Here is a 21,890-nt window from a genome sequence, read left to right on the forward strand (position 1 = left end):
GTGGAAGCTGCAAGCTGTTCTGTAACTTGTTTTGTTTCAGTTAAGGTTTTATTTTGGATGTCAAGAATGGTAACCTTTGCAATTCAGTTTCTTTCTTTCTTTCTTTCTTTTAATCTTTTATTTTCAGTTTGGGGGTACATGTGAAGGTTTGTTACATAGGTAAACTCGTGTCACAGGGGTTTGGTGTCCAGATAGTTCATCACCCGGTATTAAGCCCGGTACCCAAAACTTACTTTTTCTGCTCCTCTCCTGCCTCCCACCCTCCACCTTCAAGTAAACCCCAGTGTCTGTTGTTCTCTTCTTTGTGCTCATGAGTTCTCATTTAGCTCCCATTTATAAGTGAGAACATGGTTTTCTGTCCTTGCGTTAGTTTGCTAAGAATAATAGACCCTGTAAAAGACACAATCTCATTCTTTTTCATGGCTGCATAGTATTCCACGGTATATATATATATATATACCACATTTTGTTTATCCAGCCTGTCATTGATGGGCATTTAGGTTGATTCCATGTCTTTGCTATTGTGAACAGTGCCGCGGTGAACATTCACATGCATGTGTCTTTATGATAGAATGCTTTAATTCCTCTGGGTACATACTTAGTAACGGGATTGCTGGTCCAAATGCTAGTTCTGCTTTTAGCTTTTTGAGGAATTGCCGCACTGCTTTCCACAATGGTTGAACGAATTTACACTCTGCAATTCGGTTTCTTAACCTGTAAGTTGACAGTGTATTTCCACAGGCCACAGCAGGACCCGATACTGGCTTCCTTTGGGAAAAATTGAGTTCCCGCTAATGTGCTAGATCAGATGCAGCCTTTAGAAATGTTCCAAGTAGCCCACTGTGTGCAGCTCATTCCTCCCGTGGCTTCAGTGTCTGCCCTTGGGGACTACCTTACACAGCGTTGAGGGGCTTAGACTTGAGGCAGTTGAGTGGAATCACAAGGGAAAAAGGCTAGAATTGGGGCTTTCATGCAGTCAGCCCCTAGACACTCTTATTTTGATTTTCCAAAAGATTTGGCTTCTTACCTTATTAGGATTTTTTTTTTTTTTTTTTTTTAATTTTAGAGACAAGGTCTTGCTCTGTCACCCAAGTTAGAGTACAGTGGCACAATCATAGCTCACTGTAACCTCGACTTCCTGGGCTCAGATAATCCTCTGTCTTAGCCTCCTGAGTAGCTGGGACTGTAGGCATGCACCATCACACCTGGCTAATTATTATTATTGTTATTTTAAGACAGTGTCTTACTCTGTTATCCAGGCTGGAGTGCAGTGGCGCTATCTCGGCTCACTGCAACCTCTGCCTCCCGGGTTCAAGTGAGTTTCCTGCCTCAGCCTCCTGAGTAGCTGGGATTATAGTCACATACCACCACGCCCAGCTAATTTTTGTATTTTTAGTAGAGATAGCATTTCACCATGTTGGCCAGGCTGGTCTCGAACTCCTGACCTCAGGTGATCTGCCTGCCTCAGCTTTCCAAAGTGCTGGGATTACAGGCTTGAGCCACTGCACCTGGTCCCACCTAGTCAGTTTTTAAGATTTTCCATAGAGACAAGGTTTCACTATGTTGCCCAGGCTAGTCTCAAACTCTGGCCTCAAGAGATCCTCTCGCCTTGGCCTCCCAAAGTGCTGAGATTACAGGTGTGAGCCAAAGCACCAAGCTAAAAATTTTTTAAAAGATGCATCTTGAGGCACAAATCCTTGGAATTCAGCAAAGAGAAGAAATGGGGTCAGAATGGAGGGTGCACAAGAATGGGCTCCAAGGACTTCACCCTGTCTCTGGAGCAGTGGCGTCTGCCAAGCCAGCAGGATAGAGCAGTCCTTGTACACCCATGAGCCAGCTGGGAGACAGGCCCATTTCCCTAGTTGGGTCTGATGCCCAGCCATGTCCATGCTCCCCTGGGGGCCCCTCCTGGCAGTGCCCTACAGGTAGGGGGAGCTCTGGAGCCGTGGTGGAGGCGGCGCTTCAGGCAGGGCCCAATTCAAGTGACCTCTGCTCACGAAGCCTTGTGTCCTGGCTGGACTGCAGCTACCCCCCAAAAAAGGGCCCATTTTCCTCCCTACAAAGGTGCTTCTTGCTTAGCCAAGCCCCTGGGGGCCATAGCTGCCTGTCAGTGGCCTCTTTGGAGTTACCCCAAAGGCACTGAGCAGGCCCTGCGGGGCCTGGCAGCCTTGCCTGAAACTGCTTCAGGAAGCTCCAGATTGAGTCCCCTGTAGTGATCCCTGACCCGGGCGGTCAGTCGGGTCTTCTCCAGCATCCTTCAGGGCCACCCTTGAGCAACTCTAGGCTTAGGAACAGACTCAGTTCCAGGAGGGTGGCTGGGTAACCGTTTTCTGCAGTCAAATCCATCTGTGTTCATTCAACAAATATTTGAGGCTCTCTCATAGGCTGAGGCTGGCCCTAGCTCTGGGAATGGGCAGAACAGGACAGACCAGGTTCCTGCGTTTGTGGAGCTGGCACTCTAGTGGGGGAAGCTGATAAGGAACACATAAAATACCATTTTTAGAGGGTGCTATGAGGAAAATAAAACACACAGTGGCCTAAGGAACAATGGGGGAGGGGTGACGAGTGTGCAGCTCGTCCCTGCGAGGAGGCTGAGAACGCCTTCTCAAACGACAGGAAGGAAGGAGTCATGCCAACCTGGGAAGAACATTCCAGGGAGTCAAAAGTGCAAAACGCAGCGCCTTGCGGCTGGGAGACGCTCTGCTTGGCAAAGCTGACTAGGGAGTCAAGAAGCGGATGGGGCATGAGCAGAGATGAGTGCCAATTTAGGCAGGGTCTGTGGCCAGCTGGATGCACGTGGGTTTTCTCCCACACGCAGTGGGTGGTGATGGGAGGGTTTACGTTGGTGAGTGGCATGATCTGAGTGCATGTTTTGCTTTGGTTTAAAAAAAGGAAAAATTTCTTTTGTAGAGATGGAGGTCTTGCTATGTTGCCCAGGCTGGTCTCCAACCCGTGACCCCGAGTGACCCTCCTATCTCGGCCATGCAAAGCACTGGGATTACAGGCTGAGTGCATGTTTAAGGGATAACTCGGGCTACTTTGTGGAGAGAGTTGGGGGCATGGTGGCAGGGAAAGTCACAGGGAGGCCAGTCAGAGGCTGGTGCAGTGGTCCAGGTGAGAAAGCCCCGGGGTTGGAAGTAGGATGTGCATGGTGAGGTGGAGGGAAGGGAAGAAGCAGGATGTACACAGTGAGGTGGAGGGAAAGGAAGAACTGGCGACACAGGTGTGGAATTATTGCCAACTGTCATATCCTTCTACAGAAGCAGGGTCAGGGGCCCCCAGACAAGGCTAGGACCAGCGGAGTCCCTGCTCTCCTGCTTGCCCTGTAAGTGCCAGCCTACTCCCACCCTTAGACTCAGGCAGGAGGGCCCCCGTGCTGGACCCTCACAGGAGAGGGTGCCCACTAGCCCCACTCTGGCTGCTCCTGCCCACGGGCCAAGGAATTTCCTGCCCTAGCAGCCCAGGGCCAGCTGCCTGGGCCTGCGTGGGCCTCTTCACCAGGCCCCCAAGCCCCAGGATGTGGGAAGGAAGAGAGTGTGGTATTTTTCAAGGGGCATAGGCAGCATTTGCACCCTGTGCTGCGAATCTACACCCCTGACTCAGGACCTTTCTGGCTGGGAATGGAATAGAGGATGGGATGGGAAGAGAATAGGTGTGGCTGGGTATCCCCACACCACCATGTTCCCAAACCAGATTCTATCTGGTCTTCTAGGACACGATAAAGATGCATGTGTTAAGACAAGAAGGTAGAACATATTTTCTTTAACAGTTTCTCAGTTTGATTGGTAACTTTTCATATTTAAACAGATGCTATGGGGGCTGCCATTTGTACTCTCGTCTCAGATCTCAAGAAGCACAGGCGACCTGCCACATCCAATGCTTGCCTTCTGCAGTGCTCTGCAAATGCTAGATGTGGAGTTTGAGGACCCATCATTTTACCAAAGAAGTTTTCCACCAAAATAGAATGAAGGGCTTTTCCCAATTTGCTAAACAAAATTAATAGATAGAACTTTCTGAATTTTTAATCTTTTTGAGAAATTATTTTCTTAAGAGACAGGATCTTGCTCTGTCACCCAGGATGGAGTGCAGTGGTGCCATCATAGCTCACCTAAGCCTCAAACTCCCAGATTCAAGCAATTCTCCTTCCTTAGCCTCCCGAGTAGCTGGGACTATAGGCTCGCATCACCATACCCGGCTAATTTTTTTCATTTTTTAAATAGACGGGGTCTCACTATATTGCTCAGGCTAGTCTCAAATTCCTGGACTCCAGACATCTTCCCACTTTGGCCTCCCAAAGTGTTGCCATTACAGGCATGAACCACTGTGCCCGACCCTGATTTTATAATTTTGACTCAATTTTCTTTTTCTAGAATGTTTAGTGCCAGCTACTGCTTACCTGCTAGCAGTTGTAAGCAAATAAAATAAACAAAATGTATTAGTCCTTTCTCATGCTGCTATAAAGAACTGCCTGAGGCTGGGTAATTTATGAAGAAAAGAGGTTTAATTAACTCACAGTTCAGCATGGCGGGGGAGGCCTCAGGAAACTTACAATCACGGCAGAAGACAAAGGGGAAGAGAAAGGCACCTTCTTCACAAGGCAGCAGGAAGGAGAAGTGCCGAGAGAAGAGGGAAGAGCCCCTTATGAAACCATCCGATCCCATGAGAACTCACTCACTATCATGAGAACAACTTGGGGGGAAACTGCTCCCATGATTCAGTTACCTCCACCTGGTCTCTCCCTTGACACACGGGGATTGTGGGGATTATAGGGATCATAATTCAAGATGACAAATTTGGGTGGGGACACAAAGCCTAACCATATCATAAACATGAAAAATGACAAAAGAAATCACACACATAGTATAGTAGATGAATAGTAAGAGAAAACTGGAGGTCAGGCACAGTGGCTCACGCCTGTAATCCCAGCACTTTGGGAGGCTGAGGCGGGTGAATCACCTGAGGTCAGGAGTTCAAGACCAGCCTGGCCAACATGGTAAAACCCCGTCTCTACTAAAAATACAAAAATTAGCCAGGCATGGTGGCACTCATCTGTAATTTCAGCTACTTGAGAGGCTGAGGCAGGAAAATTGCTTGAACCGGGGAGGCGGAGGTTGCAATGAGCCAAGATCGGGCTGCTGCACTCCAGCCTGGGTGACAGAGGAAGACTCCATCTCAAAAAAAAAAAAAAAAAAAAAAAAGAGAGAGAGAAACAACTAGAAACAGCTGATTTTTGTGAATTTGACAGTATGGACTTGTTATATACTTGAGTACTTATGGTTGTGATTTTATATGGTGTACATATAATATAGTTATGCTTCCTAACAGTTAAATGATCTCTACCTTATGAAGATAGAATTTGTTATGCCTTGGTACGTTCTGCAGAGAGTACCATGCCTTCTAGGCGCTTTTCCCCCGAACACACAGAGAACCTCAGCCTGATACACTGCCAGAATATTCTATAATTATGTGTTGAAATGAGTTGCTTAGGCCGGGTGTGGTGGCTCACACCTGTAATCCCATCACTTTGGGAGGCTGAGGCGGGCAGATCACCTAAGGTCAGGAGTTTGAGACCAGCCTGGCCAACATGGTGAAACCCTGTCTCTACTAAAAATACAAAAGTTAGCTGAGCATAGTGGTGCATGCCTGTAGTCCCAGCTACTCCAGAGGCTGAGGCTGGAGAATCGCTTGAACCTGGGAGACAGAGGTTGCAGTGATCCGAGATTGCACCACTGTACTCCAGCCTGGGTGACACAGCAAGACAGACAGACAGACAGAAAGGGAAAGAAAGTGAAAGAAAGTGAAAGAAAGAAAGAAAGAAAGAAAGAAAGAAAGAAAGAAAGAAAGAAAGAAAGAAAGAAAGAAAGAAAGAAAGAAAGAAATGAGTTGCTTAATATTCAAAGTTTTGGGAGAATCTAGAACCTCAAAAGTGCGCTTATGGAGAGACAAGGAGGGTAGGGAAGAATATGTCAAGCTCTTATTTACTGAGCAAGTGTCTCCTGCATGCTAGGAACTGGCTTTGGCACATTCTCCCTAATCCTCCCAGCAGCTCCCTACACCACTGGGCCTCCTGGGGAGACAGGATGAGTAATCTCGTGGGTAGAGCTGGGTGCCTGTTGATAAAAAACACTAGGCCAGGCACAGTGGCTTACACCTGTAAATCCCAGCACTTTGGGAAGCCAATGTGGAAGGATCACTTGAGCTTCGGACGTAGAGGTTGCATTGAGCTGAGATCCAACCACTGCTCTCCAGCATGGGCAACAGAGTGAGACCCTGTCTCAAAAAAAAAAAAAAAAAAAAAAAAAAAGAAGAAGAAGAAGAAAGAAAAAGAAACACTAGACTTTGGGTTGATTATACATTGAGTTCATACGCTTTACGTGTCAAGATCTAAAGCCTAAAACGAATCAGTATAAAACTCATTTGTGAATCCATTTGTAACAAAAAGTAACTAGTGTTTTTTGTTTTGTTTTGTTTGTCTAATTTGAGGAAGGCCTTTGAGAGTATCTTACTGAATCACTGAAACATAATTAGATAGACCATATTAGACATTTGTGCCCCTAGCCAGAGCTCAGCTGAGCCTGAAATCATAGTTTTGGACTTTTATCTTATCTGAATTGGTCCTGTTTGGAGCGACCAATCTTACACACACACTTCAGCTTCAGATAAAGTCAGAAAACTACATAGGAAGGGTTAGTTCCGTTTTTGCTCTTCAGAATTTGATTGATTTCCAAACTTATGTACTAATTCTCTCATGGGCCTTGCATTAGGAAGGTTAAACCAAAGTAAAATAAAACAATTCTAGGGCTCTGTTTGTCTTCTCAAAACGGTTAGTGCTGCAATTGTCTCCAGAACCAGGCTTCATCCTGGAGCACCCAAAACTCAGGACCTCCGTTTCCCGGGGACTCACGCTCACCCCCCTACACCCGGCCTGTATACACTCCCATCCACAGCCTCAGGAAGAAGGACCTTAAAGGTGGTGACAGAAGAATTTACAAGCTGCTCTTAATGACTGGCTTTGTCTCAATTGCACACGAGCCAGAGCCACTTCTCTCAATTAGAGGTGATTTCTCCTTTGCTCCCACTTCTCCGGCCACAAGCCGACTGTCTATGAGACTGTCAGGCATCAGCCCGCCCCTCCCTTACCCCGTGGGAATCTCCCATGGAAAGCGGCTCCATCGACCCCAGGGTCTCACTCCAACTCCCCAGCTAATTTCCTGCTTTAGGGCTTGGGCAGGACACTTCTACCTAGTGCCCTAGATACCCCTTGTCCTTTGAGCACCCAGCCGGGCCTAGCCAGAGACCTACCACTTGCCCTCAAAACCATTTCCTCCTCATCCCAAGGTACACTCTTAGGCTTCCAAGGAAAAACCAGAACACGGTAGATGGATCTTAGCAACTGCTCCAAGGTCCTCTCCTCCAAAACCACAAAGCAGGCAGGTGAGTATCCTGGAATGAGTCCCCAATTGCCTCCTGGGGGCTTGGAGAGGGGCCTCCAATTTCCCGGGCATTACATATGTCAGGGGGTAGTAATCCCAGCCAGAAGCCTGGCATTCAGCCCCCCAAGTCCTGACATCTTGTTCAAATCTACCCTGCCTGCTCCATACTGGGGCCTCAAGTCTCCATCCTTCCCATCTGGTCAACACCCCCTCTCTGTCTTGGCCGGAGTAGCTTCTCAGGAACCCAAATCGGACGATGACGCTCCCCTGCTAAAAACTGGAGGTCAAAAGCCTGGGAGATAAGGGTTCCTCCTTCACCTGCAGTGGCCTTGGCCATCAGCCCAGCCCGGTCTGCGGATCCAGCCTTATCTAGGCCCCTCCTCCCTCACCCCACTCTCCAGCCTGCCAAACATCTCATCCTTTGTTACCAGAACACATGCACTCACAGGCTCTCCACCTTTGCACTTACCATTCCCTCCTCCTAGAAGAGCCTTCCCCCCTTATCCTTCCAGCAAATTCCTGCTCAACCTTCAAGGCCCAGCTCAAAGGTCTGCTCCTGCATGAAGCCCTGTCTCACCCCCCGGTTCAGTCCACACAGGCTGCCATCATAGGCCTACCATAAACATTTATTTCTCACGGTTCTGGAGGCTGGATGCCCAAGGCCAAGGCCAAGTTGCCAGCACCGTCAGGTTCTGCTGAGGGGCCTCTTCCCCGCTTGCAGACAGCCACCTCCTTTCTGTGCGCACCCATGACATTGTTCTTCTGATAAGGCCACCAATCCTATCAAATTAGGACCCTACCCATATGACATCATCTCACTTTAATGACTTCCTAAAAGCCTTATCTCCAAATACAGTCACATGGAGGGGGTTAGGCCTTCAACATAGGAATTTAGGGCAGGGACACAGTTCAGTCCATAACACCTCCCCAGACAAATCTGATCTCTGCCTCCTCCACAGCGCCACCTTGTTCAGGGCAGGAAGTCTCTTCATCATAGCACATCCACCCTTGATTCCCATTTGTGCCTCCTGTGCATTTGATGAATGAATGAAGTCCCATCCCCTACTCCTTCTGTCTCCTCCTTCCTCCCAGCAGCCTCTGTGTGACAACTTATGAGTCTCTCCCACTGTCCCAGTTCCCAGAGGCACAAGCCACCTTCTCACGCATCACTGGGCTCTTGGCACCCTGCACAGGGCAGGCTCGGGTGGGTGAATTCTGGTTCAATTGTAGGAGGACCTGTGGCCCCTAGGGTTGGAGACCCCCAGGCCGGGAGCCCCACTCCTTGCCACTGTCGCCCCCACACATTCATCAGCCCGCTATTGGACGAAGTCTTATTCCCATTACTGAGGTTTCTTCCAGTCCTACCCAGCAGAGTTCCCGATCTCCGGGCAGGCAACAGCAGCTGTGCAAAAAAGGCCAGACATCGCCTTCCTCCCACAACTCCACAGGCCGGGAACCGTGCATGTATAGAGGCGTTTCTTTGTTCCTAGCTAGGAAAAGCCATTAGTTTTAGCACTGCAGAAAAACATGCAAATCGCTCTGGGTGTTTTTTGATTTCCGTCCAGGTCTCCCTCCACAGGTGGATGGTATATGAATGGGTCCTGCATTTGGCTCAACAAGCAGCTCTTCGGCTCACATCGGGTTATTTATTTAACGTATCTGGTTTTTACTCCCTCCCGTCCAAAAGCGTCAAGCTAAAAATATCTTGTTTATGAGCTCTGGACCGAAAACGAAGCAGTTGGGCTATTAATCACTGGGACTATGTTGAATAGGAACTTGATTAAAGCGCAGTGTGCATTGCCCAGAAGAAACCGCTTCTTTACTGCGATCGTCGTGGAAGCTCAGGGCTCTCCAGCGGTGTTTTTAGCTGCGCCCCCTCAGGGGCTTCTGGGCGGGTCGTGGCGCCTTGCCAGGTCTTCAAGAAGGCCACAGGTCCTCCTACAGGTGAAGGGGGTCTTCCCTCACCTGGAGGCAAGCGCGCCTCTAGCCAGGACCCAGACTGCGTCAGGCCTCAGAGCCAGTGGCGAAAGGCGGCGCAGGCAGGGGCAGGAGACACTTGAGGGCCCCCAAGACCCCATCTGGGCCCAGCTGACAGTCCGCAGCCCCCACCCCGGCCGCGGTAAAGAATGCGAGGGACGCACGTGGCCGGAGGTCTTGGTAGCAAGCTCCTTCCCCCGCCGCGGTGAAAGCGTTAGCGTGCCACACTCAAGGGGCCCCAGGGTCCAGCCGCCTCGGTCCCCAGGATCCCGGGGATCACAGCGCCCAGCGAACTACCGGGCAGAGTTCTTCCTGTGGGTGCTCGGACCTGGCGGCCCCGGCGGCCTGGACACCCTCGCTCCGGCCGTTGGCGCCCACCTGAATGGGGGGTGGGGGGAGGAAGCGGTGGCTTCGGGCCTCGCGGACTGCGGCCTCCGCCTCGAGATCCCGGCCCCAGAGTCAAGTTTGTCTCCTCCCTCGGTGCGCCCCTCCCCATGCTCGCCCCGGCGTCCAGCTCGGCTATTCCCGGAGCCCGCCGGTCCCTCAGGAAAAAAAATCGGCGACTCCACGCTGGGTAACAACTCCTGTCCCGCGCGCCTAGCAAGTCGCGCGCTCCGGCCTGGAGAAGCAATTATAAAGAAAGTTTTCCAGCCCGGGCGGATCCACCGGCCAGGTCCTTCAGGCTCCCGGGCCGAGGCCGCCTCCGCTCCCCGCGGGGTCCTAGCGCCCCGCGCGGCGCCGCCCGTGGGATTCCACCGTCCTCCGAGAGGTGCCTCTGCGCGGAATCACAGGGGTAGCCTGGAGATCAGAGCTAGGAGACGCAGAGCCACCGCGCTCCGGGTCTCTCCGCGCGTCCCAAACGGCCCCCCACCGGCCCCTGCCCGCCCCGCCTCTCTGCGCCACAGCCTCCCCGGGACGCGGGTCCCGGACAGGCCTGGTTCTGGCTTTGAAAGAGAGTCCGAGCCACAGCAGCTCAAGACCAAGACTCCCCTCCGCCACCCACCCCTACCCCATGCAGCCTCGGGATACTCCTGGGCTCCCAGCCGTGGCAGAATGTGGGTGCCTAGGGGAGGCGGGAGGAGGGGGCCCCCGCCACCAACCACGAGGGCGCAGGGGCGACAGCTGGGCCGGGGGCGGAGCTTGGAGCGAGCGCCGCGGCTCTGCTGGTCGCGCAGGAGGCGGTGGGCGTTGCGCCGCGGCCTGCCTGAGGAGCGCAGCGCTGGGCCCCGCTTGTTCGCCGCTCCATCCCGGCCGCGCGCTAGGACCCAGCGGGCGCCGCGCCGCCGCCGCCCGGGGACAGAGGCCGCCTCGGACTCTAGGGGGCGACGCGGCCGCCGGGTATAAAAGCTGGGCCGGCGCGGGCCGGGCCATTCGCGACCCGGAGCTGCGCGGGCGCGGGCGAGTCGGGTCTCCGGGTGGGCGGCGGCGACGCCCCGCGCAGGCTGGAGGCCGCCGAGGCTCGCCATGCCGGGAGAACTCTAGCTCCCCCATGGAGTCGGCCGACTTCTACGAGGCGGAGCCGCGGCCCCCGATGAGCAGCCACCTGCAGAGTCCCCCGCACGCGCCCAGCAGCGCCGCCTTCGGCTTTCCCCGCGGCGCGGGCCCCGCGCAGCCTCCCGCCCCACCTGCCGCCCCGGAGCCGCTGGGCGGCATCTGCGAGCACGAGACGTCCATCGACATCAGCGCCTACATCGACCCGGCCGCCTTCAACGACGAGTTCCTGGCCGACCTGTTCCAGCACAGCCGGCAGCAGGAGAAGGCCAAGGCGGCCGCGGGCCCCGCGGGCGTCGGCGGCGGCGGCGGCGACTTTGACTACCCGGGCGCGCCCGCGGGCCCCGGGGGCGCCGTCATGCCCGGGGGAGCGCACGGGCCCCCGCCCGGCTACGGCTGCGCGGCCGCCGGCTACCTGGACGGCAGGCTGGAGCCCCTGTACGAGCGCGTCGGGGCGCCGGCGCTGCGGCCGCTGGTGATCAAGCAGGAGCCCCGCGAGGAGGATGAAGCCAAGCAGCTGGCGCTGGCCGGCCTCTTCCCTTACCAGCCGCCGCCGCCGCCGCCGCCCTCACACCCGCACCCGCCGCCAGCGCACCTGGCCGCCCCGCACCTGCAGTTCCAGATAGCGCACTGCGGCCAGACCACCATGCACCTGCAGCCCGGTCACCCTACGCCGCCACCCACGCCCGTGCCCAGCCCGCACCCCGCGCCCGCGCTCGGCGCCGCCGGCCTGCCGGGCCCCGGCGGCGCGCTCAAGGGGCTGGGCGCCGCGCACCCCGACCTCCGCGCGAGTGGCGGCGGCGGCACGGGCAAGGCCAAGAAGTCGGTGGACAAGAACAGCAACGAGTACCGGGTGCGGCGCGAGCGCAACAACATCGCGGTGCGCAAGAGCCGCGACAAGGCCAAGCAGCGCAACGTGGAGACGCAGCAGAAGGTGCTGGAGCTGACCAGTGACAATGACCGCCTGCGCAAGCGGGTGGAACAGCTGAGCCGCGAACTGGACACGCTGCGGGGCATCTTCCGCCAGCTGCCAGAGAGCTCCTTGGTCAAGGCCATGGGCAACTGCGCGTGAGGCGCGCGGCTGCGGGACCGCCCTGGGCCAGCCTCCGGCGGGGACCCAGGGGTGGTTTGGGGTCGCCGGATCTCGAGGCTTGCCCGAGCCATGCGAGCCAGGACTAGGAGATTCCGGTGCCTCCTGAAAGCCTGGCCTGCTCCGCGTGTCCCCTCCCTTCTTCTGCGCCGGACTTGGTGCGTCTGAGATGAGGGGGCCAGGCGGTGACTTCTCCCTGCGAGGAGGGGAGAATTCTTGGGGCTGAGCTGGGAGCCCGGCAACTTTAGTATTAAGGATAACCTTGTGCCTTGGAAATGCAAACTCACCGCTCCGATGCCTACCGAGTAGGGGGAGCAAATCGTGCCTTGTCATTTTATTTGGAGGTTTCCTGCCTCCTTCCCGAGGCTGCAGCAGGCCCCCATGAGAGGAGGAGGGGAGCAGGCCCGTGGCAGGAGGAGGGCTCAGGGAGCTGAGATCCCGACAAGCCAACCGGCCCCAGCCGCTCCTCCGCGCCTGTCCTTAGAAATGGGGGGAAACATAGGGACTTGGGGCTTGAAACCTAAGGTTGTTCCCCTAGTTCTACATGAAGGTGGAGGGTCTAGTTCCATGCCTCTCCCACCTCCCTCCGCACACACCCCACCCCAGCCTGCTATAGGCTGGGCTTTCCCTTGGGGCGGAACTCACTGAGATGGGAGTCACCAGGTGACCAGTGGGAGCCCCCACCACGAGTTAGACCAGAAAGCTAGGTCGTGAGTCAGCTCTGAGGATGTATACCCCTGGTGGGAGATGGAGACCTAGAGATCTGGCCGTGGGCGGGCTTGAGGGGTGAAGGGCCACTGGGACCCTCAGCCTTGTTTGTACTGTATGCCTTCAGCATTGCCTAGGAACACGAAGCACGATCAGTCCATCCCAGAGGGACCGGAGTTATGACAAGCTTTCCAAATATTTTGCTTTATCAGCCGATATCAACACTTGTATCTGGCCTCTGTGCCCCAGCAGTGCCTTGTGCAATGTGAATGTGCGCGTCTCTGCTAAACCACCATTTTATTTGGTTTTTGTTTTGTTTTGGTTTTGCTCGGATACTTGCCAAAATGAGACTCTCCATCGGCAGCTGGGGGAAGGGTCTGAGACTCTCTTTCCTTTTGGTTTTGGGATTACTTTTGATCCTGGGGGACCAATGAGGTGAGGGGAGTTCTCCTTTGCCCTCAGCTTTCCCCGGCCCCTCCGGCCTGGGCTGCCCACAAGGCTTGTCCCCCAGAGGCCCTGGCTCCTGGTCGGGAAGGGAGGTGGCCTCTCGCCAACACATCACTGGGGCTGGGAGCAGGGAAAGACGGCTTGGTTCTCTTCTTTTGGGGAGAACGTAGAGTCTCACCGTAGATGTTTTATGTATTATATCTATAATATAAACATATCGAAAGTCAATGTCCGTGTCTTTTTAAAACCAGAAAGAAGCTACTTCCAAGGTTGTCTGTGGGCCAGGCCACATTTGTAAATAATACAGCATTTTCCCTGGCGGCAATCCTGACTTTCATGAGCTCTCCATCCACCCCCAGCCCCTCTTTACCCTAAGGGGGTGACTTACTTCCCCCAGGCAACACAAATAAATAGCAGAGGACAAGGCTCCAAACGGAGAGTGTCCAGAGCCTGAAGGCAGTCTCGGGGTCAGGAGAGGGGGCCTTCGAAGAGGTTAGGGGGCTGAGGCTTTGGCAAGGTCTTATCTGCCCCTGGGAGGAGGAGAGGGAGTCCTCTGCATGAGGGGCAGGCCCGGCTCAGCAGGCCTAGGCTCAAGGAGCCCTTTGTCCAGACTTCCTTCCAAATCACCTACAGCTCCAGCCCCGGCAGCCTCACTCACACCCACCGCAGCTCCAGCTTCCACCAGGATCCTCAGCCAGCAGGAATAGGCCTCCAGTGGTAGGACCCTCCAACCCTCTGCTCTTTCCCTAGACCATGTGGCTATACCCTACCCCTTCGAGGCCCAAAGGCAGCCTGAAGAGAAAGACCCCTCCATCCAGCCCTCCACACCTACCCAGCCCCAGCTCTCACAGGAAAGGGGGCTGAGGCAGGCCTGCAACAGGGGTCTGGTCCTGCCCCACACACTGGCTATTCAAGAACCGCCCCAGCATCCACACTCCCCACTGCATTCATCCTGTACCCAGCAGGGGCCTGAGTGCTGGCGTGCCCCCAACTCCAATGAGCACCCTGTAAGGTCAGGCACTCCAGCACGCTCTTAGCAGCAGTGACAGCTAAACAAGGGAGGGCAGCCCTTATCCCCGAACTAACAAGGCCCGGGAGGAAGAGGCCCAGGAGGCTAATGGTGCTTTTCAAATTTTATCCTCTTGGAGGGTAAAAGATAAATTGCGCTTTTTTTTTTTTTTTAAACTCTGCACCGAGAGAATGTTCACTGAGTGGCTTACTGTGTGTGCCAATGCGGGCTGGGGCATTTTCGAGAAATTACACATTCCTTTTACACTCTGGAAGTTCAGCTTTACCTGCTTGCGTGGTTAGCTGGCACCCCTTCCGGCCCCCTGCTCTGTCCTGTGTCTGGCCGCCTCCTCACCCACGGCCGCCCTTGGCAGAGGAGAGGCCACGAGCCCAGTGAGGAGGCGGCGCCTGCCCTGCCACCCTGGGAACAGAGGAGGCAGAGCCCCACCGCGTGCCCAGAGGCCTGGGGCAGGCCACAGCTTGCTGAGCCCCAGCAAACCCTCTGAGTTCAGTGCTAATTCCAGTTTTTCTTGTTTGAGGGGGCTGATCCCTGGCTTCCCCCTTTCCCCCCAGAACAGGTCCTAGGACGGGAGGGGGTGGGGCGACCCTCCTGTCCTCACTCCTTCCCCTCCTCTCTGCTGTGCCAGCCCGCTAGGGGTTTCCTCTTTCAAAGCTGTCGGCTCCGGAAGGGATCTCTCCTACCCCGAGTCCTCCTGGTCCTGAGTTCCAGGGTGGGCTTTGTTAGGGACAAGACGGATCCAATCCCATCCAGCCCCAGGAAAGGGATGAGGAGGGCGAGGTCTCCAGGGTGGGCCAAAGTAGAGGGGAGGAGGGCCCTTTGGGCAGCATGGGGTGAACTTGCCCAGCACGTACCCCGTGCCCAGCCGTAGGGGCCTCCTGGGAACAGAGTCGCCCTTTGCCACCCACCGCTTCCTGCAGGGTTCCTCACAGTTCCCCTCCTGACTGCGGCCTTCAGGAAGAACCGCTCCAAGAGCCCAGCACTGAACACACCTCAAGTACTTATCGGATGTCTACTGTATGCCAGGGCCTGCACCAAAGATGGGGCGCTGGGCTGGGAACAAGCAGACTCTGCTCTGGCTCTCAGGGAGCTCACACCCTTGAGGCCCCAAGCTGTGGTTTAAGGGTGCCAAGTGCAACGAAGGGGAGCTCAGAGTGTGAACGGGGTCCACAAGGGAGGGCTTTCTGGAGGCAGCAGCTTTGATGAAACACCTAGGGAGGGTGGCCTCCTTCTGGCCACCTGGATGCGTCTGGATGCTTCTCCTTTGCCCTGATCTCCCCTTGACAGGTAGCACCAGACTGCAGGGACCTCGCCCCCCCCCTTGCTGTGCCACTCCTGAGCCCTCTGTCCCATGACAGCGCTGTTCAGGGTTAGCTGGCCTTCAAGGAAAGGGCAAGGGTAGAAGGGAGGGAGGCATCTCCTCTGCTGCCAGATGCTTCCTGATGGCTTAGTGCTGTCACGGATATTACTCTTATCTCCTGGATCTCCTGGGAATCTGTAAACGTGGGGTTTGGCCCTGACACCTGCGATGAGCCACTGGGCCTGGTGAGGAGTGTCTGCCCCTCCCAGCTCTCCCACCCGCTCCTTCCCAGGCAGGAACCTGCCAGGCCTCCTCCAGGAGCTGCTGGTCTCACAGGAGGGGAAGGGGCCCCTCATGGGGAAGGTCAAGGGAGAGCAGAAACCCCCGACTTTGTTTAGCTGAGAGGGGCCTCCAAGGCACCCACAGGCCTTCTCCAGCCATGGGGCAGAGTCCTTGCCTAGATGGTGTTGATATTCCAGCTGTTTCTTTCCTATACTAGTGAGGATGGGAAGGCTTTTCTGTTCTTTTTTTTTTTTTTTTTTTTTTAGAGACAGGGTCTCACTCTGTCACCCAGGATGGTGTACAGTGGTGCAGTCACCACTCCCGAAACCTCAAACTCCTGAACTCACACAATCCTCCTGCCTCAGCCTCCTACTCAGCCTTTAAGTAGCTGCTGGGATTAATTTTATTTTTTTGTAGAGATAGGGGTCTCACTGTGTTTCCCAGGCTGGTTCAGAATTCCCGGCCTCAAGCAATCTTCCCTCCTCAGCCTCCCAAAGTGCTGGGATTACAAGCATGAGCCACCCTGCCCGGCCTCTTTTTCCTTTCTTTAGATAAAATTAACCCACCAGCACCTTTGAAAGCTTTCTTGATTCTGTGAAAGACTCGCTATCTCTTCTCTCTCGACAGCCCCACCTCTCCCCCTCCCCCACGCCCCTCTCTGCGGATGGAGCGTTTGACGTAAGCTGAGGCCCAGGAAAGATATCGATTCACTATCAAAGCATCCTAGCCCCATCCCAGAGCAATTAAAAAGCCAGATGGAATCTCTGGGAAAACGGCATTAATAACATGAACAATCTGTGTTGGCCGGGGGGAACCCAGGAGCCCCAGGCAGGGGTGGGGCTATGGAGGGAGGGAAGCTGGGGTGCCTAAGTGGAAGCTCGCAGCAACGTCTCCGCCCTGTTGTGACGGCCGGCGATGGGGCCGCTGCAAGGATATGCTAGGTCCAGCTGCAGCTGGGCTGTCCCCTCCAGCCCTTGCAAGGCCCACAGTGCACCCTGGATCCTGGTGGCTGCAGACCGAGCCAGACAAATGTGGAACCCATTACTCAGACAGCTGCAGCCCTGGCCAGCCCCATTCTGGCACCCAAGAGCTTTGCTTCCCTTCGGTTTGTTTTTATTTATTATTTTTCTAGCCTTCTGGCCCCACCCACTAGGAACAGGCCTCTCCGGGTTTGGCTGGCATAGACACCCTTTCTCTCCATTTGCTGTGCCCACATCCACCGCCTGTGCTCGACAATAGCAGAAGACAGTGTTGGGGAACCCCAGTGGGCCTGAACCCCAGAAACTCCCCTTAGAATGCAAAGGCTGGGTACAGTGGCTCATACCTGTAATTCCAGCACTTTGAGAGACTGAGGTGGGAGGATTGCTTGAGTCCAGGAGTTCAAGACCAGTCTGGGCAACATAGTGAGACCCTGTGTCTCCAAAAATATTATGCAAGTGTGGTGGCACATGCTTGTAGTCTCAGCTACTCGGGGGGCTGAAGAGGGAGGATCGGTTGAGCATAGAAGTTGGAGGCTGCAGTGAGCTATGATCACACCACGGCACTCCAGCCTGGACAACAGAGCAAGACCCTGTCTCAAAAGTAAGAAGAAAACTGAATGCAAAGTGGTAGATACCTCGGGCAAGATCAGCTGAGCTCTCGAAAGCCAGCATGATTGCTGGGGCAGCGGGGCACAGGGTTCACACTGCCTGGCTGCCTCGAGGGGCCCCGAAGAGGCTGGACCAGGGCGACAGGCAAAGAATCCTCTACGAATTCAAAGCCTTTTCTAGGCAGAATCAAGAAGTGAGACTTTTCTATAGCAGTCCCGTTTTTCAGACTTGTCTGCAGGCTTGCCCGACTTAAAGACATAGTTCTCCTGCAGCCATCAAGCTGGGGTGGGAAACTAGCTTGTTTAAGATACATCCTTTGTGGATTGTCGCATAGCCAGAGAGCCATTTGCTGACACTCATCCTCACTGTCCCCTCGACCTCATCCTCCACCTCTATCCTCCCTGGAAACTCTTCTCCCCAAAGTCACACTAGCTCCGAAAGCCAAATCAAATGACCACTCCTGGGGTCCTTCCTGCCTCTCTTGGCCTCCTGTGAACTTGGCCGCAGCAGACTTTCAGTGTCTGGCTATGCAGGTCTTGAACATACGTGTTTGAATGCAAGGACCTCTCTCCTTCTTTACAAGACATCCTTACCCTCTCCTTTCTATCCAAGGGTCCACTGGGTTGGCCCGAGGTCCACCAAGCAAGCCGCACCATTGTCGGAGGCAATGCAAGAGCACAATAAATAAGGCTCCCCCGTGGTGACGCACTGAGTTGTAGCTTCTACAGTTACTTTGTTGTTTTGTTTTGTTTGACAAAGTCTCACTCTGTTGCCCAGGCTGGAGTGCAGTGGCACAATTTCGGCTCACTGCAACTTCCGCTTCCTAGGTTCATGTGATTCTCCTGCCTCAGCTTCTTAAGTAGCTGGGATTACAAGCATGCACCACCACGCTTGGCTAAATTTTTATTTTTATTTTCTTTAATTTTTTTTATTTTTAGTGGTGATGGGGTTTCACCATGTTGGCCAGGCTGGCCTCGAACTCCTGACCTCTAGTGATCCGCCTACCTCGGCCTCCCAAAGTGCTGGGATTACAGGCGTGAGCCATCACGCCTGGCTTTGTTTTTTTGTTTGTTTTGTTTTGTTCTTTTTTTTTTTTTTTTTGAGATGGGATTTCACTGTTGTCGCCCAGGCTGGAGTGCAATAGCGCATTCTCAGCTCACTGCAACCTCCACCTCCTGGGTTCAAGCAATTCTCCTGCCTCGGCCTCCCGAGTAGCTGGGATTACAGGCACATGCCACCATACCTAGCTACTTTTTGTATTTTTAGTAGAGACAAGGGTTTCACCATGTTGGCCAGGCTGATCTCGAACTCCTAACTTCAGGTGATCTACCCCCCTGGGCCTCCCCGAATGTTGGGATTACGGGTGAGCCACCATGGCTGGCCTGTTCTGGTTTTTTTTGAGTCAGGGTGTCTCTCTATCGCCCAGGCTGGAGTACAACCTCCACCTCCTGGACTCAAGGAGGTCAAGTAGCTGAGACTATAGGCACACACCACTACATCAGGTGCTAATTTTCAAATATTTTTGTAGAAAAGGGGTTTCACTTTGTTGCCCAGGCTGGTCTGGAACTCCTAGACTCAAATGATCCTCTCTCCTCGGCCTCCCAAAGCACTGGGATTACAGGCATGAGCCACAGCACCCGGCCCCTGAAGTTACTTTTGACATGCAAGAATCCTAAGAAAGGTAACCCATCTGATCCTAGATAATCTTCCCTGCCTTCATGTGATTAGTTTATCACCAGAATCAGAGGTCTGGCCAGGCCCCAGAGAGACAGTCACGCTCTGCAGGAGACTGTGTGGGGAGGAGGTGAGATATCCAGAAGAGGGGACAGGGTAGGGGAGAAGCAGCCCTGTCTGCCCCCAAGCTGCAGGAGCCGCAGGTGAGCACGGGGGAACAAGAACGACCACATTTCTGCTTTAAAAGCTATTTCAGGGCTTCGTGTCTCTTATCTCCGCTCTAGAACGACTGGCAAGGTTGTTATTTAGGGACTACAGCCTGAGGGTGGGGACCCTGGGGACCAAATGTGGTGGCCTAGAGCCAGGGCATGTCACTCAGGGACCCTGACGGAGCTTGAGGGAGCCTTCACCGCCTGTCCCAAGCCCTCTTGGATCTGAAGATCTTTTCTTCAGCCAAATGGCAGCCCAACCTTTCCCCGGAAACACAGCCTCTCTTCCCTGATCCACCGCCGCCATCTCTTCCCTGCCTCGGCCATGGAGGCCTCGGAGAGTCCTTCACCTCCCTCCAGCCAAGCACAGCACCCTCCCCAGCACCCCCCAAGAATGCCATGCCCTCCCGCAGATGCGGAAATGTGGCTGATTTACGGCGGCCTTTCCCGTGCACATGTTGGGCAATGGTGTCAGCCGGCTCAACCCCTGCTCAGAGAAAGGGGGTGGGGATGGGTCAAGGGGGCGTCAGGGCTGGGTGTCTGCTCCAAAGGGAGCCGCCGTGACCTTCAGCATCAGGTTAGGACCCGTCTGAAGTAGCCTCCTGGAGCGATTTACAATTTGCAAACACGTTTTATTTGATTCCTGAGTTTTGCTAGAGCAATTACCGTGACTAAGCATGACAGATCACTCCCAGCACGGTGTCTGCTCGCTGTTAGGAAATGTGTGTTTGCTTCACTCTTTTGCCTGGTGCGGCAGTGTTTTAAAAATAGACTCATTCACTGTACTTGAAGGCAATTTGTTCCAAATTTTCCCACTAATTTGATTTTAATCTGATATTTAAAATTCATGTGGCCACATTCCCACTAATTTATAAGGACTAAACCCTACCTGGCAGCTGTTTAATTGGCCTTAGCCCAGGAGGCCACAGGACAAAGGATTTATTCCGGAACAATTTGAAGGCACTGAGGTCTGTCATGCTGAAATATATGCCTCACTCAGCATCGCAAGTGCTATGCCTGGAACCAGGACCATTGGGCATGGAGCTGAAGGCTGCAGAACCCTGGCTCACAGCGGGCCTTCAGTCTCGTACTGGACACGTAAGTGAAGCCCGGGCACCCTGACACGGTGCACACTCTAGGTGTGTGCTGAGTTGGTTTCTGGAGCAAAGCAATCTGTTCATGGGTGACAAGGAGGCGTTTCCTGTTTCTCCCATCCCATGATGAGGATGGCCCGTGGGAAGAGGGCCGTGCCATCCTGGCATCAAACCAAATCCTGGCCTTGCCTCCTGCTGACTGGGTGGCCCCGCACTGAGTCTGTCAGTTTCTCTGAGCTTCAGTTTCCTTTTATGCAAAATGTATGCAAACCAAGTAGCATGTCATGGAGTTGTGAAAGGTAAACAGGGAAAGCTTGTGAGACACTTGGCTCCAACTAATGATTTCCACGTGCTGGGGCAGAAGGCAGAGTGGGAGGCTAGGACACACCTTGGTCCCTGAAAAATGCTGTGGAAGGAGACAGCCTTCTTAAGAATTTAGGGCAAAATGCTTGTTCCAAACAACCAAAGAACTGAAGTCATTTTAATGTTGTTTAGATTTTCCCCCTTCAAATGCCTTTCATTTGCTTAGAAAACACTTAATGAGCTCATTCTGGGGGCAGAGCCCCCTTGCCAGTGACTCTGAAGGCTGAGCACAGTGGTCAAACCCTGTACAACACTCAGACGAGCAGGCACAGGTGCCCTGTGTGCTTGTCAGAGTAAAATGCTCTTTGTGGGCCGGGTGCAGTGGCTCATGCCTGTAATTCCAGTGCGTTGGGAGGCCGAAGTGGGAGAGTGGCTTGAAGCCAGGAGTTTGACACAAGACTGGGCAGCGTAGCCAGACCCCCATCTCTACAAGATTTGTTTTAATGTTCTTCATACAAGTGCAGAATCCCAGGTGATGACCCATGGGGAGTCCAAGAGAGAACAAGCATTCTCACTGGGGTGGCGGCCTCCCCAGGTCCTGAGAGAGTCCTCGGCCCCAAGGAACTCCCGATTAACTTCTGTTTGGAAGGCTGTGACCTCAGCAAGTAGAGGGGCGGGGGTGGGGGTCCTGCCTTCCCCTTGCTGGTGAGAAGGGAGCCAGAGACATGTGCTGTGTGTGTCAGGGGTGGGGAACACATCCTGCTCCCTTGCCCCCTCACTTCCCAACTGGGTCATCTCAGCGCTTGGCATCACAGCTGGTTTCCATTTGCCCAACCCAGCTCGGGCCCGGGAGGTCAGCATGAGCCCTGCAGGAGAGCCGCCCAGGCAGGGCTTCCAACAGCCAGGGAAGCTTCTGGGGTCCTGGGGTGTCCTGGAGGAGGGGCACGAAGGCAGGTAGGAGGAGGCCTCAGCCAAGCTTCCCTAGTGCCGGGGCCCCCAACAGGAAAAGGTTCTAGAAATCCTGCCCTGCCAGGAATGCTACCACGAGGGTAATTCAAGTTAATGAGCAAACTCCTCAGGCAACGAAGGCAGGCAGCTCTTGGGCCCCTCCGCCTCCCTGCTCAAGCACAGGAAGCTGTTGGATTCCACTTGCCAAGCCAAAGGAGGGCCACAATTATGAAGAGGGACTGGGAGGCCTTAAATCATTGGCTTCTTCACCTGCAGATCAGCTGGGCTCAGTGCAGGGCAGCAGAAAGGACAGAGGAG

At 54.4% G+C, this 21,890-nt stretch overlaps 2 protein-coding genes and 1 pseudogene across 3 annotated transcripts in view; 2 read left to right on the top strand and 1 right to left on the bottom strand.

Annotated features, from left to right (window-relative positions):
• The window catches only part of SLC7A10 (solute carrier family 7 member 10), a 315,424-nt gene that overhangs the window by 208,954 nt on the left and 84,580 nt on the right, over window positions 1–21,890 (top strand). The window lies entirely within an intron of this gene.
• LOC126941724 (translation initiation factor IF-2-like) lies at window positions 8,237–10,876 on the bottom strand (annotated as a pseudogene). The gene is made up of 2 exons (XR_007721423.1): window positions 10,420–10,876; window positions 8,237–10,194 (listed from the first exon to the last, which is right to left on the bottom strand). The product of XR_007721423.1 is annotated as a translation initiation factor IF-2-like (transcript).
• CEBPA (CCAAT enhancer binding protein alpha) lies at window positions 10,780–13,374 on the top strand. The gene has a single exon (XM_050768519.1). The coding sequence runs from the start codon at window positions 10,900–10,902 to the stop codon at window positions 11,971–11,973; it is 1,074 nt and encodes a 357-aa protein (XP_050624476.1). The 5' UTR covers window positions 10,780–10,899; the 3' UTR covers window positions 11,974–13,374.

This window comes from Macaca thibetana, chromosome 19 (assembly GCF_024542745.1).
Source record: "Macaca thibetana thibetana isolate TM-01 chromosome 19, ASM2454274v1, whole genome shotgun sequence".
Lineage (NCBI taxonomy): Eukaryota > Metazoa > Chordata > Mammalia > Primates > Cercopithecidae > Macaca > Macaca thibetana.

Excerpts from the sequence above, each read along its gene's own strand:
- CEBPA (XM_050768519.1), top strand. The coding sequence starts at position 10,900 with ATGGAGTCGGCCGACTTCTACGAGGCGGAGCCGCGGCCCCCGATGAGC.